Genomic DNA, 18212 nt, shown 5'->3' on the forward strand with positions numbered 1-18212 from the left:
TAGAGATGAAGTTTCGCTGCCCAGGTGGGTCTTGAACCCACGGGCTCAGGCAATTCACTTACCTCAGCCTCCCAAAGGCGCGGGATTACAGGCTAAGCCACTGAGCCCGGTACCACTCATGCTTTTTAAAATAAGTTCCCCCAGTAATTTTAATGGGCAACCATGGCTGAGAACTACCACTCTAGCTCAGGGAGAAGGAGGAAAAGGGAGAGAAGAAAACCCCTTTCAGGTTTTTGAGGCCTTAGAGCAAGGCTCAGAGGGAAAGGAATGTTCTGGGAAGTTTAAGATCTTCAGCTTGAAGTCCCGAGCAGACAGAGAGACCCACCCTCACCTGATAATGCATCAGCGTGTTGAGCCGCTTCCAGTCACCCTCGATCTTGGTGGTGATGTCCTCATCTTGCAGCACGACCCGGGCGATCCGGCCTTGGCGCCATTCTGGGTGGATTGGGGGGGTGGTGAGAGGGGTGGGGGCTGCAAACTTGGGTCACCCAGTTGTGCCTCCTTTAGGGACCTGGCCCACCCTGGCCCCCTGAATCTGATGCCAGCAACAGAGTTCAGTACCATCTAGGGCTCCATAGGTGTCCAGGCAGCCGTGGAGAGACAGGGGGGCCTCCCCAGAGACAGTCACATCTGAGCAGGCAGTGCTTGATGGGAGAAGCATTTCACATGGCCTAACCCAGTCATGTTCCCAGCAGGGGCTGTGTATAGGGTAGGGTTTCCCCTTTCTCCACCCTTCATCCCCGCCCTCACAGTCCAAGGCCAGCTTCTTACCCAAGTCCATGTCAACTGCCCTTGGTCGCTGGGAATAGGGCACATTCTTATACACGGCATCAAGGATCTTCTCCTTGACCTGTGTGATGGTGTCACAGTTTAACACCTTCACAGGGATCTCCGGACTGTTTTCGTTGTCAGGGTTAACACAGTTCAGAATCTACAAGCAAGGGACAGAGGATAAGTATGATAGGAGTCAAAGGAGCAGTTTGAGGGCGAGGGTCAGGGCCTCAGAATCTTCTTTTTCCAAGGTTTGCCCTCTTTATAGGAGAGCAAGGATGCTTCTCTGGTCTGTGCCTCAGCTTCCTTCACCTTCCTGACATCTATCAAATGACAGCCTGAGTCACTGTGTCTGTTCCTTTTTTCTACAGAGAATCAGGACTCTACTTCCTAGCTCCTGGTGGCTTCTGGGAGACACAGTACTGTAATGAGGCAACATAGGGGTTTAGGGATGGTTCTAGATGTATCAAGGATTAGCCTCACACTTCCCTAAAGCTTCCCTACTAGGAATAAACATACATCTTTCCCATGATTCCAATGACTTCATATCTAATGATGGGTGTCCTTCTTTCTCCTAGAAAGCTCTTAAAGTTCTCCAAGTGATATGGGAGAGAAGAAGTCCAGGTATGCCTGCTATGCCCTTGGTATACTTAGTTGCTCTTTGGGCTTGCCCCCCAGACCATTCTCTCAGTGTCTTTAATGATCCCTTCAGACTGCCTTTGTGGTCAGAAGGTAGAGCATGAGTAAGAAACAGAAACCACATGCTGTCCCCTGAACTTCTGGACTCCTCACCAGGGTCTTGTACTCAATCTGCTGCCGGATGAGCTTGTCCTCACTCAGGGAGTAGCGGGCCTCGCCTGTGATGGCGTCGATGGGGCCCTTCTCCATCTGCTGCTTGATGGCACAGTATAGCATGAAGAGCGGCTCCCCAGCACACTCCTGTGGGCACAGACAGGGTAGGGAATTGTGGACACTAGCCTCCTTGGGTGTGCTCATTCTCCCCATTCTGCCTCAGGGCCAGGGCAGTGGGGAGAGGGACTTCCTAGGCCCGCTTTGCTTGGTTGCACCCAAGTCAGGTAGATTCCAATTCTGAGGGATGAGGTCTCCAAGCAGCTCTGATGGCCAGCATCAGAGGAGCAGTTGCCATCTTGCCCTGGACTCTGGGTGACATCTCACTCCCTTTCTCACCTTTAGGAATTTGTGCAGGAGGAAGGCGAACCAATTGGTCAGCATCTTCTCAGCTACAGACTCTGTCCTGGGGAAGAAAAAAAGGATGAGAGTCTTGGTGGTGAGGCCTGGGCTTGTTGTGTGAACCATGGCCTAGGAGAACCACAGAGCATGAAAGGACACAGGACTGGGAGCCAGGATGCCTGGGTCCTAGCCCAACTCCACCAGTAATAGAAGTGTGACCTTGGGTCAGGGGAGGCTTCTTTCTGGATCTCAATTTCCTTGGGCCCAGGTGGAGGGGCAGGGGTTTTATCTCTGATGGTCTGTGGTCCTCTGAACCACTTTGGCTGTCTCTAAGACAGCTGCTGGGGGCAAAGGCACCAGATACCCATAGTGCCTTGGGTTACGGCTATGAAAAACCACAGGTCTACGAAGAACCAGTTTGCTGACCCCCTTCTGGTCTCAGGGGGATACACAAAGAATTTCCTATCCCTCTAGGATTTCTCAGATGCCTGGGTACTCTGTTTTGATATCTGGAAGGTGCCTTGTGTCTTCCCCTGCTAACACTCAGAGTCAGATTGCCTTGGGTTCAGATCCCTACTCTGCCATGCACTGGCTCTGTGTCCTTGGGCAGGTCATTTAACCTCACTGGGTTCAGTTTCCCCATTTCTAAATGCAGACAGTAATAACAACATCCACTCCCAATGGTTGTTGTCAGGGTTGAATGAGTTAATATTTGCAAAGTGCTAAGAAAAGTGCCTGGCACCCGCTAAGTACTATGTAAGTATTAGCTGTCATTATTGCTGTCATGTAGGGTCTTGGATGCCAGCCCTCAGGTAGAGAGCAGTGCTTAAGTGTTTAGCCAACAGGGGATCTGCTTGTGCAAGCACCGCCCCTACTTCCCTCCCCCTGTCCTGGGGCTACAGATCTGGGGATTTGGGAAGGAACAAAGCGGCTGTGACAGACCCTCAGTGACAGGGATGCCGGAGGGGTATTTTAACTCCCTGCACGTGGTGCAAATTATACCCTCTGGTTGCAGTAAATCCCAGGCATTTGCCAGGACTGTGCAGCAATCTGGGCCTGGGAGAGAGTGACAATGGCAGAAAAAATTGTAGCTTTCTCCCTTGACTCCTCCCAGTAGCCTCTCCCTGCATTGTGCCTGAGATTAGCTCTAATTTAAATACAACAGTTCTTAATGAGAGTTTCTAATGCTCAGATTGGCAGGATAGGAGCTCAGTACTCATAAAACAAAGCCATTCTTCCTCCCTCCTCACCCCACATGGGACCTGGAAGCTGGAGACCTTGCTAGGAGAAGGCAAAAGAGGAGGGCAGTGAATGGAGGTAGAGTATTCCAACCCCTGCTCCCAGAGGAGCTCCAGAGCTGTGCTGGGCTCCTCATGGCCTCTAGAGGGTGGACTCAGGGGGAGCCAGGGTCTTCAACGCTCTCTCCCACCAGGAAGATGGCAACTGGGGTGTACACTGGATGGTGGTGATTCAGACCCAGGAAGCCAAGCACAGAAGGAACAGGATGCACCAAATCTATAGCCCAGCACTGTGCAATAGAACCTTCTGCAGTGATGGAAATGTCCTCTGTCTGTGTTGTCCAAGATGGTGGCCACCGGTCGCATGTTGTGTGCGAGCACTTGGAATGTAGCTAGTGCGGTGGAGGAGCTGACACTTAACATTCTGTTCTATTTTAATTAGTAGCAGCTACCTGTGGCTGGTGGCTGCTGTGCTGGACAGCGCAGCTCTAGAGGCACAAGGAGGGAGATACTGTGAGATCAGAGTTATTTTTCTCATTTTGTCTATGAGAAAACCAAACAACAGAGAGGCTACAACACTGGCCCTAAATCACAGAGCTGGTATGGGGCAGAGCTAGGGTTCCAGCTGAGATCTGAGCCGGCCTGGCTCCTCCGTCACACTTAGATGGCTTCTGACACTGTAGTCTCCCTGGGCCAGGGAGCATCAGATTGTGCCCTGCAGAGTCGCAGGGACACAGGCTGCTTTGCAAGGATGTCACTTCTAGGGACTGGGCCTTCTCGTGTGACTTGGAGGGCCTGCTCTAATGAGGCACTGCGTTCCCCTTGAGACATCTACCGCCCTCCCCATCCCCTGCCGTTGGTCAGACCTCCGAAGAAGTAGCTTGGGGTGGTTCTTGTTCTCCAGGTTCTTGTCGATGAGGTCCGAGAGCAGCTGCTTGAGGACATCGGTGGCGTATTCCAGGCGGCCCTGCAGGCCGGTCATGATAAGCGAAGCCACGTTGCCACGGTCGCGCATGGAGAAGCTGCGCTGCAGCTCCAGCGTGCGAATGAAGGTCAGCAGGAACACCTTGTTGTTGATGAGCTGGGCAAAGAGCTTCAGGGCCTTCTCCACGTGCTGCTGCCCGTTTCCCTGCACCTGGGGTGGGGCATGATGGGGCAGCTCCCTCAGAGGACTGGCCTCCAACCCAAGGGTCTCACTGAGGGCCTGCTGGTGGTGACTCCAGCAGGAGGAGCCTATCCAACCCATCTTTAACTACCTCTGCCCTATTCCAACCACCTACGATGATGTAGAAATGACTACGTCTGCTCTGGGGCCTATGTCTGCTCTGACCTTCCACTGGGTTGGGAAGGTCAGGCACCATGAAGATCCCTCAGAGGGATGCCATCTGATTTTCCCAAGGATGCAATAGGAGATACCCCATCGAACGTCTTCAGTTTACTAGTCTCCCCTTAATCTCCTCTGTCCTGATTTATCATCTTTAGTAAAACAAACCAACAAATGAACAAACAAACCTCACAGAATCCTATCTTTCTTTAAACCACATTATATCCATTTTAAAATGAGGCAGGATCTTAATTAATTCAGTCATTAATTAAAAATTGACAAATAGTGAACCTCACCCTGGAATCATCCCAAGGAGCCTGGGTGCCCCCTTGGCTGTGACCTTGCTGATACCTCTGCGGCTGTGTGCTGTTAGAAACTACCAACCCCTCTTTACTGCTAACCTTACTCTGTGCTGAGTCCCACCTGGATTTCCTACGAAACCCCAGGCCTGCATCCCTGCAGGGTGGTTGAGCCAAGGAGGCATCTCGTTACCTCCAGCTCCCGCAAGACAGGGTGGTCCTCGATGCCTGGGAACAGGACTCGCATGGCGTAGGTACGATAGTCCAGGTAGGGGATTCCTGAGCGGTCCAGGTCGCTGGTCAGCTCATTGATGTCCGTCTGGAGCTCAGCAAATGCTATGAGAGTGAGTGGAGTCAGGGAGGGTCAGGAGGGAACGCCAGTCAGCAAGGAGGAAAGAGACAGAAGAAGTTTGTGAAGGAGGAGGGGAGGACTTGGGGTGTAAGCAGTGAGGATTACAGGGGTGTGTCTCCAGAGGGTGGGGATATCTCCAGACTGCCTTTTTCAGGTGGTAATGAGTGATTTTTATAGTATTTTCTCCTTCATGCTTATCTGTACTTTTGAGTTTTCTTTTCACATATTACTAGTACAGTTAAAACAAAGAAAAAGGAAGAACGCTGTGATTGAGCTGTTCAGGAAAGTTCCTGGAGGTGCTAGAAGCAGGTGGGAGACAGTGGCTGAGGGCTCCAGCAAAAGCCAGAACAGGCAAAGCATTGTTCTTTTCCAAGCAAGAAAATAAATCGAGATATGAAAAGCCAGGGGAGCCCTGGCCATCAGATGCCGAGCTGAGAGGCAAGTTTGGGCAGGGAGGCCTTCAAAGGCCTCACCTTGGGAGAAGGCCTGTGTTCCTGGTCCCCGCCTCTCCCAAACTCACAGCCCTGGCACCAGGAGGAGTCTTGGCCTCACCTTTCCCATTTCTTGGCCCACTTGTTCCCTCCCATCCAGCAGAGGGCTTGTTTCTGATCTTGACCTTTGCAGCAAATGGAGAAATGTTTTGATTTCTAATTGAGATGTTTACTCAGTGAGCCCGCCAGGTCCTCAGTCTGGGAGGACACCAGGTACACTCGTCACCCCGAGGCTGTAGCTGCGTGGGAGACAGGAGAAAACACAATCTCCACTCCCACACACATCCACGGCCAAGGACGCCAGCACAACATGGCCTTCAGGGCACTCAGCCTGCAGTGCTGCTGGAAAACAAACCCCGGGGGCGATGAGGCAGTTGTTCTTCTGCCTTTCCTGCTGCTGCTCCCACTTGCTTCTTGCAAGAAACAGGAGCTGGATACTCCTGTTTGGGGACTCTGGAGTCTCAGATGATGGGGTCTGGGGGGCTCTGACCATGGGGACATTGAGGCCCCGAGAGGGAGAGGGAGTCAGTCAGATTGCGGCGGGGGCTAGAACAAAGGGATTGGACCTGGGCAAAGGAAGTTTCTAGAAAAACAGAGGTCCAGGTTGAGTGGAAAGGCTTGACTGTGCGTGATGGGAGTGAAGATGGGAACTGTCTGTAAGGAGAACAGTAATAAGGCGTATGAAGGAAGAGGGGCCCAGGAAACAGAGGGCGTGCCTCCATTTACCTTCTTTGCACTCCAGGGCTACACGGGACTCCAGGTTGTCCATCTGCATTTGCAACCGCTTGAGAGTGAGGTCGTTCTCTCGAGACTTGCGCTTATAGGCAATGAGGACGATGATGACGATGATAAGGAGGAGGCTGCCACCAGCTGCGATGCTGACGATGGCTGGCAGGGTCAGCAAGCTGTCTGAGATGACACTCACCGAGCCAGGCGAGAACACCATCCCGCCCACGTGAACCTGTGCATTGTACACACACAGACGCACACGGATGCACACAGGTGTAGAGCCCTGGCATGCCAGCAAATCTTTACAGTGAGAGGAAGGACATGACAAACCACAACCACACAGTGCAGATTTGGATACAAAGCAACTTCCTGCCACAGTATCTGCCTTTTTTTTCTTGCGTTCTCAACTTCTACCCATTTTAACGTGGGACATGGAGACGAGGCGATATGGAGGGTGTGAATCAGGCAACAAGGTAGAAGAGAGAACCTTTCTTTAGGACAGATTACACATGCATCATGAGGAGGGCAGGAAGTTATCAACAGAGGAGGGGTCCACTCACCATGACCTTGTGCTGCCCTGTGAGGTTGGGAGGCTCGCAGAGGAGCTGAGTCTCAGATACGGTGACAGCGCAAGGGGTTTCTCCAATCAGCACCGTGTAGTTGAGTTTAGCTCCTCCAGAGGCAGGAGGGCAGAGGTTTTTCCCCTGTAGAGAAGTGTCATCTTAACAGGAATAATAGACAACTGCACACACAAATTAATTGCCTACTTAAAAAGAGATGAAGGAGACGAGGAAGGGCGGCAATCCAAAAGTCAGTCAAGGACTCCATGGTGGGTTTTTTGGTGGGGACTTCTAACAGCCACCATCCAGAGAAGAAAAGAAAGCAAGGGAAGAAAAGAATAGGAAAGAGGTGGTGGAATACGGCACTCAACAGGAGAAAATTTGAGGACACATATGTCGGACTTGATGAATCCGGTGGAGGAACCAAACACTTGGACGGACAGTACCAGGGGATGTGACCTCCTGAGAGAATGTGCAGGCTACTGCAGCCATGGGGTAGGCAGAAAAGCAAACAGGTTCTCCCAACTCCCTGCAGCATCTCTGGTTCTGAAAGCTCCCAAGAACAAACAGAAATATTCCAAAGCATTTCTTGAGAATCCCAAGTGCAAGTTATATCGCTCCATGGGTCAATCTATACACAAGCACCTCTATAGGAAGATGGCAGCTTTGTGAGTCCAGGTGCATAGATAGGAGAGCCCAAATGAAAGGCAGGCCCAGAGTGCAGGTCGCCCTCTGCCATCACTGTCCATGGTGGGCACACTTACCTTCAGAATGATGGGCGATCCTGGTTTTTGATCCAAGACTCCAGTGGGGCTGAGCAGTTCAAAGGTTGGGTTGGGGTAGTAGATGAACTTGGTGTCATTGTAAATCAGCAAGGATTGGACATTGTTAAAGACAAATCCGAATTCATCTGGACGTTCCACAGTGTCCAGGCCGGGCCGGTAGTCCGTGGTCAGAGAGGGTGCCAGGCAGGTCAAGGTGGTTGTGTTCACAACTTTACACACCTAAGAGGTTGACAGTGCAGCGTTCAAATGCCGAGTGCCTGGCGGGCAGAGGCTACAGCCTCACTGTTGCCTTCCCACCCTCTGTTTTTGTTCCTCATCTTTGCGTTATTTGCTTGACTTCATTACATGATGAAGCCCTTGGGGAAAAGGGCAATGAGTTGTTTTTTGGAGGGAAGGCACTTTTTTTTTTTTTTTTGAGTTGGAGTCTCACTCTGTCGCCCAGACTGGAGTGCAGTGGCCGCTTCCGGCCACCGCAGTCTCCACCTGCTGGGCTCCGGCGATCCTTCCGCCTCAGCTTTCCAAGTAGCCGGAATTACAGGCATGCGCTACCATGCCCGGCTGATTTTTTTGATTTATTGTAGAGATGAGGTCTCGCTGCCCAGGTGGGTCTCGAACCCGCGGGCTCAGGCAATCCACTCACCTCAGCCTCCCAAAGGCGCGGGATGACAGGCTGAGCCACCAAGCCTGGCTGGGAAGGCACTTTTAACTTCATTCATTCATTCACTATTGGGGCATCTACTTTGTACCAGGCATTGTGCTGGGAGTTGGGGATCTAGAGTGAGACAGTCACCGTCTGGAGGTGGAGACAAACAAGCATGACAGCACAGTCCTGGCAGAGGGCCTGGAACTCAGTAGGGGCACGGTACTGTTAAATACATGCGTGGATGTGAAAAACGCCCTGGTGGGGAAGGACCAGGTGTTCTGCAAGTGTTATGCTTGTGAGTGTATGTGTGTATGTGTGCATGCACACGCATGTGTGCGTGGCCTGAAGCAAGGTAGGGGAAGAAATGAATACAATGTAATCTGAAGAATGAGCAGGACATACCTAGACAGAGAGAGGGAGGGTCAGAGGAACAAGTTCCAGGGAGAAGGAACAGCACAGTAAAGGCCAGGGATGAGGGCGCATGCGGATGCTCATGGACAAAACAGGACAGAGAAGTGTGGGGTGTGGAGCAGGAAACGGTAGGAGATGAGCACTTTGCCCATGTAGCAGGTGTTCAGTTAACATTTACTGAATAAGTGGATGAGTAAATGGGATCCTGCAACTCTTTAGATATTTTACCCAGGACCCTTCTCTCTCACTTCTCTAACCAAATGCTTCCTCACTCCGTGTTAGGGTAAAACTGGGTTTTGACACTGAGTTCATGATGTCCTTTTTCTCTTGGAGGACTCTGGTATCCCAACTGAAATCCTCACTTGGCTCTCCCCTACTTAGCATGAGCTGTGCCATTCTCTTCTTCAGAGGCTTAGTTCCAGGGCTGCCCAAGGCAGTGGCTAGATGCAAAAACCACTAAAGGACTCACATAGGGTTTGGGAAGAAGACTCGAACTCCTAGCCCTCTCTGTCTGACTCCCATGTAGCAGAGCTTGGTTTCAGCTTAGAAGCCATGGCGGGTATCCCAGCAACAGCCAAGAGCATCTGTGAGCGCTCAGACTGCTCAAGTATGTGCTGTCCTGGCAGGTTCACACATGTTGTGCATCTGGCCAACACACACACACACACACACACATACACACACACACGCACGCACACACACACACACACGGGCTCCATATTCAGAAAACAAGACCATGTGTAAAATCGCAGAAGAGCTGACACTTGCTTAGAGATTACCTCTCAAGATTATGTCATAGCTTTAAGTCTAAGTCTTAACCTTTGCTTTCTGGAGGGAGTTTATGCGTTGAAATAAAATGGCTCACTGTGGCTGTCCTGCTGTCGTGGAGGTCAGAACCCATTTCTGCCTCTTCATGGTACAGGCCGGCAGCCCCTTTGAACCTAATGTGTCTTCCATGTTTCAGGTGGGGACACTGAGTCACAGGGAGTTTGAAGGGTGCAGTGAAATCGGTAGAGGTCCCAATCCCTGGGCTCTGCCAGGAAGGCACCCAGCCTCAGCGAGCCTCTTCCCCCCCTCCCATCTTCCTCCTCCTGGTTTCCCTAGAGCAGGCTCCTCTATGAATAAGCAAATCACTTTCAGACAAGAGGCCTCTGTGTGCTTCCTGCCCTGTGCTGCATCGGCACTTTGTTTGCCAAACATTCCTTTGGGTTTTGCGGTTCACCCTGGTTCTCCTGGCTATCCACTGGGGCTGCTCAGAAACCCAACGGCGAGGGGTGGCCCCAGGTGTGCTGAGGATGAAATGGGGCCCAAGCAGGTCTAAGGGGTGAAGTGCCTCCTCCCCCCACTCCTGAAAGAGGAAGCCCAAGACAGGGCTTATGAGCTTTCCATTCTGGAGCCAGGCTTGGTGGAAGACTGCATGCTCACATGCCTTCCTTCCAGGCCTGCCAGCTGTGGATCCAGGCTGGTCACCACCGAAGCCCAGGGCCCACCGGGTCTCTAGAGGGCAGAACTTACTTCTTCGTCTCTTAAAATATTGAAATCACAGTGCAATGGGCTCGGGGAGGTGCTGGGGAGATTCCTGCCCAGGGCTGCAAATGAGTCCTAGGGAGGGAAGAAGGGGCCTGGGACCTGAGCCTTCTGCCACAGATGTCAGGTGCAGGAAGCAGAGAATTGGAGAGGATGGGAGAGATGGGGGTGGGTGGGAAGGGGCTCCCCAGTACAGGCTTCTCTTCAATGACTTGCTGAGGACTAATGCCACAGCCTTTGGAGGTCAGCCTTGTGAGTCATACTCTCCAAAATTCTCCCTGTACTGTGTTAATTATGTCTTTTATTTTTGTATTCTGATGCTTTGATATCTGGGGCCTTGCTGACTGGGATGGGAACACCCCTCCCAAATCCAGCCAAATCCTAGAGATAGCAAAATGCTTACATATGAGCCTGCCTGAGTGCCTTTCAAATGCAAACTACCTAGGTACCAGACAGCTGGGGACAGCCCCTAGGCCTCAGAGCCTGCTGAAATCACTCAAACCAGCCAGTCCTAAACTTGCTTACCCTGCTGTGCCTGTTCCTGCAGAAACCACTGTACAGCCTCTTGCCACAGGTTCTCCTTCTCCCTTTCCCTCCCGACTAACCCCAGGCTGATCCCACCCCACCAGCATGGCATGCCCCCTTCTCATGGTGTCTGATCTGTATGTGAGCCTAACAAACTATACTCTAGACTTGCCAGGCCTGAATAAAAAGAAAACCTCTTTTTAAAAACACATATCTAATTTGCTTCCTTTTATTTTTCAATCCTTCCTGGTGTGAACTCATCGTTCCCGTTCTTGTGCCTCACTCTCCTCACAGGCCCCGGAGTCTGACAGAGCAGAGGTGATCTGTGAGCTTCTGGGAACACTTATCTTCAGTCTGGAAGTGGTGTGGGGCAAAGGCTCTTTTACCCATGGATCGAGCTCTACACCTAAGAGTGGGAAACGTGAGCTCACCTAGCCCAAAGAGGCGTGTCCATGGTGGTTTCAGTGGTGTAGTACTGGTGCCCCATGTCTCTAGCAGGATGCTGGTGTAAATCCCACCAGCATTTCACATGACCTAGCTGGGAACAGTCTGTCTGGGATGCAGCTTAGCCCCTGCCACAAGTTGCCTTCACACTGGGGGCAAGTCACTTACTTATCCTTTCTGGCCTTAGTTTTCTCAGCTCTACAAAGAGGGGGATTGGACCATACGATCCTCAAGAACTTTCCAGATCTAAACTTCTAGCACTCTGTCATTTTATGTATCTCTGTGTTTCTTAAGGAAGTCTTAAGCATGCTGGGAATGTGTCAGGGATAAGAAGGGAGACACAACACCATCCTCCCCATCTTTATCTGAGCCTAGTCAACTCCCTGAAGGTCAAAGCAGTAATAATAGTAATTCACATGAAAAACAATGGACAAAATAGCATCTGGTAGAATCTAATCATGAATAAAATCACCCTTCAAAAAATATTGGATGAAAGAGTGAGATGGCGCCTGTAGAACAAACTACAAAAATGTATAACCTATCACAATTCTGTTCCTATAACACAGAGGACTTTTAAAAAATTATAAGAAATCCATAGTGGGGGAAAAATAAAATTACATGGCTCTGCACAGAGGAGTCAAGTAAAATGTTCAAACCGATCCTTTCAGCAACTAGGGTAGAATTACTGACACAGCCACAAACGTTTCTCAGCTGTCAGCCTCATGCCTGCCATGAGCTGGCATGTTATGAACCTGCAAGTCTGATCATCACCACTCATAGCTGAGGTGTGGATGATCCGAGAGGTTCGATGCTTTGATCATGGCTGTATACTAATAGATAACAAAGCCCTGCTTCCAATCCAGACACATCTGAGTCTGGAGCCAGGATTTCTCCACCCCTACTCCCCAACATTGATTCTCATCGAACCTCAGAGTGAACACAAGACTTTTTGTGTTCTATCACAAGCTCAGGAGTCAGTATTTGTATATACTCACTATATCACCTTCTGACAAAAAATTATACTGTAATAATAAAATCATTGTAAGGTGCATTGTAAATTGGGGCCATGATTCCAGGCTCAGAATCTGCAACCAACTTTCCTTTCCAGTATTCAGGGGCTCTAGTGCCCAATCCAGAGCTCATCCCATTGTAAAACATAAATGTGTAGCTGTGTTTACTGAGGGCCAGGGCAGATCGATGGGTACTCACATTGACAGACTCTTTGCCATTAAACTTGACTCGGATCCTTGGCTCCTGAATGACATCCAGGTTGAAGCCTGTGATGGTCAGGGGTGTGTGGCCGCTGGGAAAAAGCAGAGGCTGGATCAGGTAAAAACCTCCTCAAACCTGGCATGCTGAACCTCCAGCACGTGAACCAGACATGAGCTGCAGGGATCCTGCCACGTGGCACCAGGTGCATCCCTCCCAGCCTCCCCCTTACCTGGCAATGCTCCACTCTGGCTCAATGTGCTGGACCCGAGGATCATCTATGTACTCGAACTGCAGGCTGTTATCTACACGGGCTCGGTCGACACTCACAGAAACGGGGACTGGTCCCAGACCATTGGATGACGGGGGGGAGACACACATGATCTCATTCATTGACCTCCTGACAGGGAGACAGCAGGAGGGTTGAGAATAAAGGCATGGGCAATGGGGGTGCTCTCTGGCTCACCTAGGGGTTTTCCTTGGTCTGAAGTTATGGCCTGGAAGTGGTCTCATATCCTTTCGTATTCTGTATTGTGGAGTTTATCCCTTATCAGTGTAGACTGATGCCCTCTTTTTATTTTTATTTTTTAGAGACAAGGTCTTACTCTGTCACCCAGACTGGAGTGCAGTGGTATGATCATAGTTCACTGTAACCTCAAACTTCTAGGCTCAAGGGATTCTCTCACCTCAGTCTCCTGAGTGGCTACAGGTGTGTGCCATAGTTTTTTAAATTTTTATTTTTTAGATATGGGGTCTTGCTATGTGGCCCAGGCTGATCTTGAACTCCTGGCCTCAAGCAATCCTCTCACCTCAGTCTCCCAAAGTGCAAAGATTACAGGCATGAGCCACTATGCACAGTTGATGCCCTCCTCTGACCGTAGCTGAATTAGCAAATTGGAGAAAGGGGATTAGAGAAAGTGGGGAAGGAACAAGGCTTCATGGGTTTTGAAGGAGCTCCGTTTTTCTGGATTTTTCTAGACTATGACTATTTGACCAGTGTGTAGCATCTTGTCAGGTAGTCAACAAATATTCACTGAGCACCTACTGTTCACAGTGGTAAACGCACTATCCTTTCCTTTATGGAGTTTATGATCTGAGGAGATTATCAGTTAGATAATACTAGGCAAACTGAACTCTCATGCATGGACTCTTTCAGAATTCTCTCAGGATTTTCTTCATACCCAGGGCTATGGGAGTAGCTGACAATTGGTAGCTGTTCAATTAGTTATACACCAGAGATGCCCTGAGCATAAGTCTGTTCTTACTGAGCACTAATGCCATGCAACCTTCATGTTTCTCAAGTCACTATAGCAGAAACTTAGTGAATGCTTCATCTTAATGGTGACTGGAGAGCTCCTAGAAGTCTTCTTCATCTGGCGTTCTTAGGGCCCTCACTTCTAATTATTTTTAGACATATTCAGCCCCTCATATATAGGGGATATAAACCAACAAGTAGTATATACTTCTCACAGTGACTGGAATGGTATTAGGGTCTGGGGTATAGCAAATAGCACGGAGGTGATGGGACAGGCCTATGCATGAACATGCACAGGACCATGTGTACAGCACATGACCCAGACATGCCGTCTTCTAGTCAGCCTTCATGTTCATCTCACCCATAGAACTCGCAGGTCTGGTTGCCCAGGTATACTGCCACGCTGCTCCCAGCCCCAAGGTAATGTCCCGTGATGGTCACCATGGTGCCTCCCGACTCTGGCCCTCGGATAGGGTTGAGTGACAGCACAGAAGGATTCTTTGGAAGGAAGCAGAGATATGACTGCAGCTTAGGTTTTTCTCCAAAGGGATAGACCAGGGCTAGACTTAAAGATAGAAGGAGGGACTCTCTTCAATGCTGGGAGTGAGGCACATTTCCTGTCTGTTTTGATCCCAAATGCTCTCTCTGCTTCCCCTGGAGACCCTTTCTAAGAAGAGACTCTGGGCATGTCCGGGAAAGGCAGAAGGGTCACGTATTGGAATTAATTAACTCCCCAGAGAGTCTCATGCTCATAACACTGAAGGGAAAGCAGAGGTGACACTGACTAATCTATCAATTAGTTTACAAATTGAGAGCAATTTGAAAATGCTTCTCTATCTAGAGCCTGTACTGATTTTTTGGGCACAAAATCAATAGGGCTGAATAAAGAGTCCCTGTCTAGGTTGAGCCACTGAGAGGCTGAAGCCCTCCATCAGTGGCCCATGCACATGTCCTTCTGACACTCCCTAGGCATGTGAAGGGCACAGCAGGGTTCCTGGTGCAGAGAGCTGTCTGCAATGTTAGGATGGCTTCTCTGATCTGCATTGGGAAGATGGTACATCAAGGCTGGGGCTTTCTAGTAAACTCACTAAGTTGTAACAATAAGCCTGAGGCTTAAAAGAAATGTCTAGCCTAAAATGCATCAGGCAGCAGACCTAAATCAGAAAACATTTGCTTCTGCCTAGAGGGCAGTGGAATGAAGTGGAAAAAACATTTAACTGAGCAACTTCACAAGCATGAATTCTAGTTTGCATTAGTTACCCACTGGCTGTGAGTCCTGAAACCAGTTTGGGGATCATTCTTGATTCTGTCAAGTGAGGAGGGTGAGTTAGGTTATCTCTAAAGCCCCTCCCAGCTCTGACATTCTGCAGTTCTCTCCCCAGCTAGTTCTCCTGTGTTTGCTTCTCATACAAGACCCTGGCAGCCCTGGGTGGTAAATGGAGTAGTTTGGCTACAGAGAGGTGGTGGTTCTCTCCAATCTGAGATAGGAGAGTATAATAAAGAGGTAGCGATGCCAAGATGAGAAGTCTAGCAAATCGAAAACAAGCAGTAAAATGCCTTAGAGAGAATAGAATTTTGTGGTCTAAAGATTTACAAAAAACTCTTAGCAAGGCTGGTTTGACCCTATCCGCTAGTGTTAGCACTTTTTAATGAAGTGCTTGATGTGGCAATGTAGGTAAGTGTCAGAAAAGGGACTTCAGGGCCAGGAAACCAAGGTATTGACTCAGTATGAATATAGCCCTGGCAGGCTACAGGGCCCAAAAGCAAGTTATTGATTCAGCATGAATATAATGTCAGCCTTACCAAAAGACTTCACAATTCAACTACCTGTTGCCTGAACATGAAGAGATATTTTCGGGTGTGAGTGTGTATATACTTGCGTGTAACTATGTAACACACAGAGCAGCTCTCATAGTCCTGTGTACAGACACATGTCTCTGCCAGATTTCAGTGATTCTTCTAAACTCCCACTGAAATATCTTTGGCAGAAAACAAAGCATGTGGATAAATATAGACTCATTTAATTAGGTCCCTCAGGCTACGCATCTTCATTAGACTGGAGTAAGACAAAGATATCACATTGGTGGGACAAAAGGCAGTTCCTCCTCCTCCAAAGTCTAGGATCCACTTTCTAAGAAATGCCAGATTTTGCCTTATTTAGAACTCTGACCTGTGGCCCTCTGGGACCCCCAAGTCACCGCAGCTGTGCTCATCACATGCTCACCTTGCCCCCAGAAAGACAAGATTGCAAAGCAGTGAGGCCAGAAGTTTCCTTTTCTGGAGGGTCCCCTTTCTCCCGCTAGTCTGCAGGAAGACTGGTAGTGCTTGGCTTGGAAGGGGAGCGAGACCTTCCTGGGAAGAGTCTAGAACAGATGTGTGCCCTTGCTGGGCACCTGCATCCGGCCCTAAACCCAGAACTCACCACAAAGGTATACTGCTGATGGGACTTGGTCATGAACTCTGGCTTGCACTCGCCAATGCACAGGCGCACGGGTCCAGAGGTGGTTCCTACGAGGGCATGGCCCATCTCGCATACAATCCTGGGGAGAGAGCAAACTTTCTGGTGAGAGGCTAGGCAAGAGCTGGCATTCCCCCCATTTCCCTATTTGCTCACCAGTTACAGTAAACGACTCACATGCACAAATATGCGCACGCACAGTCTTGCAGTAGGGCTAGATCTAGACTTGGCTCAGTCATCTTTCTAGCTGTGTGACCTTGACTACAGTGCTTCCCTTCTGTGGGCTTTAGTCTCATCTGTACAGCATGAGGGTTGGAATGGATCATCTCTAAAACCCTGTGTGCCTCTGATACAATCTGCTTCCTAATTCTATGACCATGCCTGTGGCACCTAGCGCAGTGCCTAGCACTGGTTAGGGACCCAGTATTTGTGGAATAAACTGAATGCCCAACAGAGAGATGAAGGGGTAGCAATTTAGTTGGTGTTCTCTCCCATGTGACAAGCCAACACTCCCTAAAGGAGTAGGTGAGGGCCTATTTGCCAAACTGATTCAATTGTGGTTTGCTCCCTGCAGTGAGCTGTAAAAAAGGCTGTAGATAATCTGGAGAGATAGTAAGAGCTCAAAACAGGAGCTCCCAGCACAACGGGAGGGGCCGAGTTCTGCAGCTGTGGGCAAAGAGGTAGAAGGTGGACGAGTTCATCAGGCCAGCAGTTGACATTGGACTCCCACTTAGTCTAGGGCTGAGTGCACCGAGGGTGGGCGAGGTGGTGACATGGCCCTGGGTGGAAGTCACGTCTCACACTAACAGGAGAGCCGGAGGGAAGAAGTGTATTGCGTTCTCTCCCAGGCAGCCAGATCAATACCCGGGTGATGACTTCCCTGGCGCCTGACAACAGTTGCACAGGCATAGTTAGATAATGGTTGTCTTAGCCACAGCAGTCTTCTGGAAAGGGTGGGCAGCCAAGGACAGGGGAGGGGTGAAGAACTCAGGTTCTTGGGGCACCACTTGCCTGGAATTGTAGGGTCTGGGTTGGATGAGAGAGGGACCCGGTAGCCTCAGCAAAAAAGAGCTTGGGAATAGAGGGAAGAATTTTTCCTTTCCTCCCAGCAACATTTAAGACTGCAGAGCAGGTTGGTGCTCCTGGTAGGTTTGCTTAGTGGGGAGTCAGCAAAACAGACCCCCTCTCCACTAATCCCCAGCATTATACTGCCACGGTGAGGGAGGATCCGTGTTTAACCGAGCAATGCTTATCTCAACAGCTTCTCTAGGAGGGAAGGTAACTAAACAGAGATTTCATTTCGATGTAATAAAACTTGCATTAAACAAATACGCTGCATGCTCACACACACGGCACGCCACCGATCTCCATCTCCTTCATAACAGTTAATCCCAAATAACTACTTTCACTCCTGGCGAATATTTACTTAACATGCAATAACTGTCTTATTACATTTAGCATATTAGATTCAACAAGAAAGTACTGAATGCACATGAAAGAATATTCTCCCTTCTCTTTCTCTATGAATAAATCAACTAATTATGAACTTGAGTAAACATGATAGTGATGATCAATTAGTATTTTACCCGTAACTGTCTCCTTAAACCTCATTAGCAGAACATTCAAGAAGCTTAGTTTAAGGCAACGTGTATGGTTATCTTCATGCTGCTACCTGTGTGGAGTAACGACTCTTCCATCTTGTTTCCTGAACCCTGGCATCTGCTGTTGTTTCAGATCCCTGCTATTCTGCAAACCATGCCCTGCATTCTCAAGGCATGGTGAATCAACTATCTACTGTGGGTAATGAGGGGAGAGGGAGGAAGAGAAGAGGAGGGAGCAGACAAGCCTCTTTTCCTGTCTTCTAATCAGGGCTGGCTTGTCACCCTTGGACACTCTGCTGGAGTGATCCTTGAGCAGAAAAGAATGAACACATCATCACAAGCTTGAAGTTATGGAATAAGAAAATATGAGAACACACGAAGGTCACGGGCAGCATCAAA

At 49.6% G+C, this 18212-nt stretch overlaps 1 protein-coding gene across 1 annotated transcript in view; it reads right to left on the reverse strand.

Moving 5' to 3' along the window:
• The window catches only part of PLXNA2 (plexin A2), a 193618-nt gene that overhangs the window by 15645 nt on the left and 159761 nt on the right, over window positions 1-18212 (reverse strand). The window contains exons 13-25 of the mRNA XM_008068310.2: window positions 16177-16294; window positions 14116-14252; window positions 12732-12899; window positions 12500-12593; window positions 7720-7959; window positions 6956-7099; window positions 6393-6627; window positions 5017-5159; window positions 4067-4335; window positions 1960-2026; window positions 1564-1710; window positions 772-931; window positions 332-435 (exon numbers count right to left, since the gene is read on the reverse strand). Coding sequence (XP_008066501.2) covers window positions 332-435; window positions 772-931; window positions 1564-1710; window positions 1960-2026; window positions 4067-4335; window positions 5017-5159; window positions 6393-6627; window positions 6956-7099; window positions 7720-7959; window positions 12500-12593; window positions 12732-12899; window positions 14116-14252; window positions 16177-16294 — 2026 coding nt within the window. The remainder of the gene's footprint in view (window positions 1-331; window positions 436-771; window positions 932-1563; window positions 1711-1959; window positions 2027-4066; window positions 4336-5016; window positions 5160-6392; window positions 6628-6955; window positions 7100-7719; window positions 7960-12499; window positions 12594-12731; window positions 12900-14115; window positions 14253-16176; window positions 16295-18212) is intronic.

The sequence above is a fragment of the Carlito syrichta genome, unplaced genomic scaffold (genome assembly GCF_000164805.1).
Source record: "Carlito syrichta isolate Samal-C Ts95f unplaced genomic scaffold, Tarsius_syrichta-2.0.1 Scaffold310050, whole genome shotgun sequence".
NCBI lineage: Eukaryota > Metazoa > Chordata > Mammalia > Primates > Tarsiidae > Carlito > Carlito syrichta.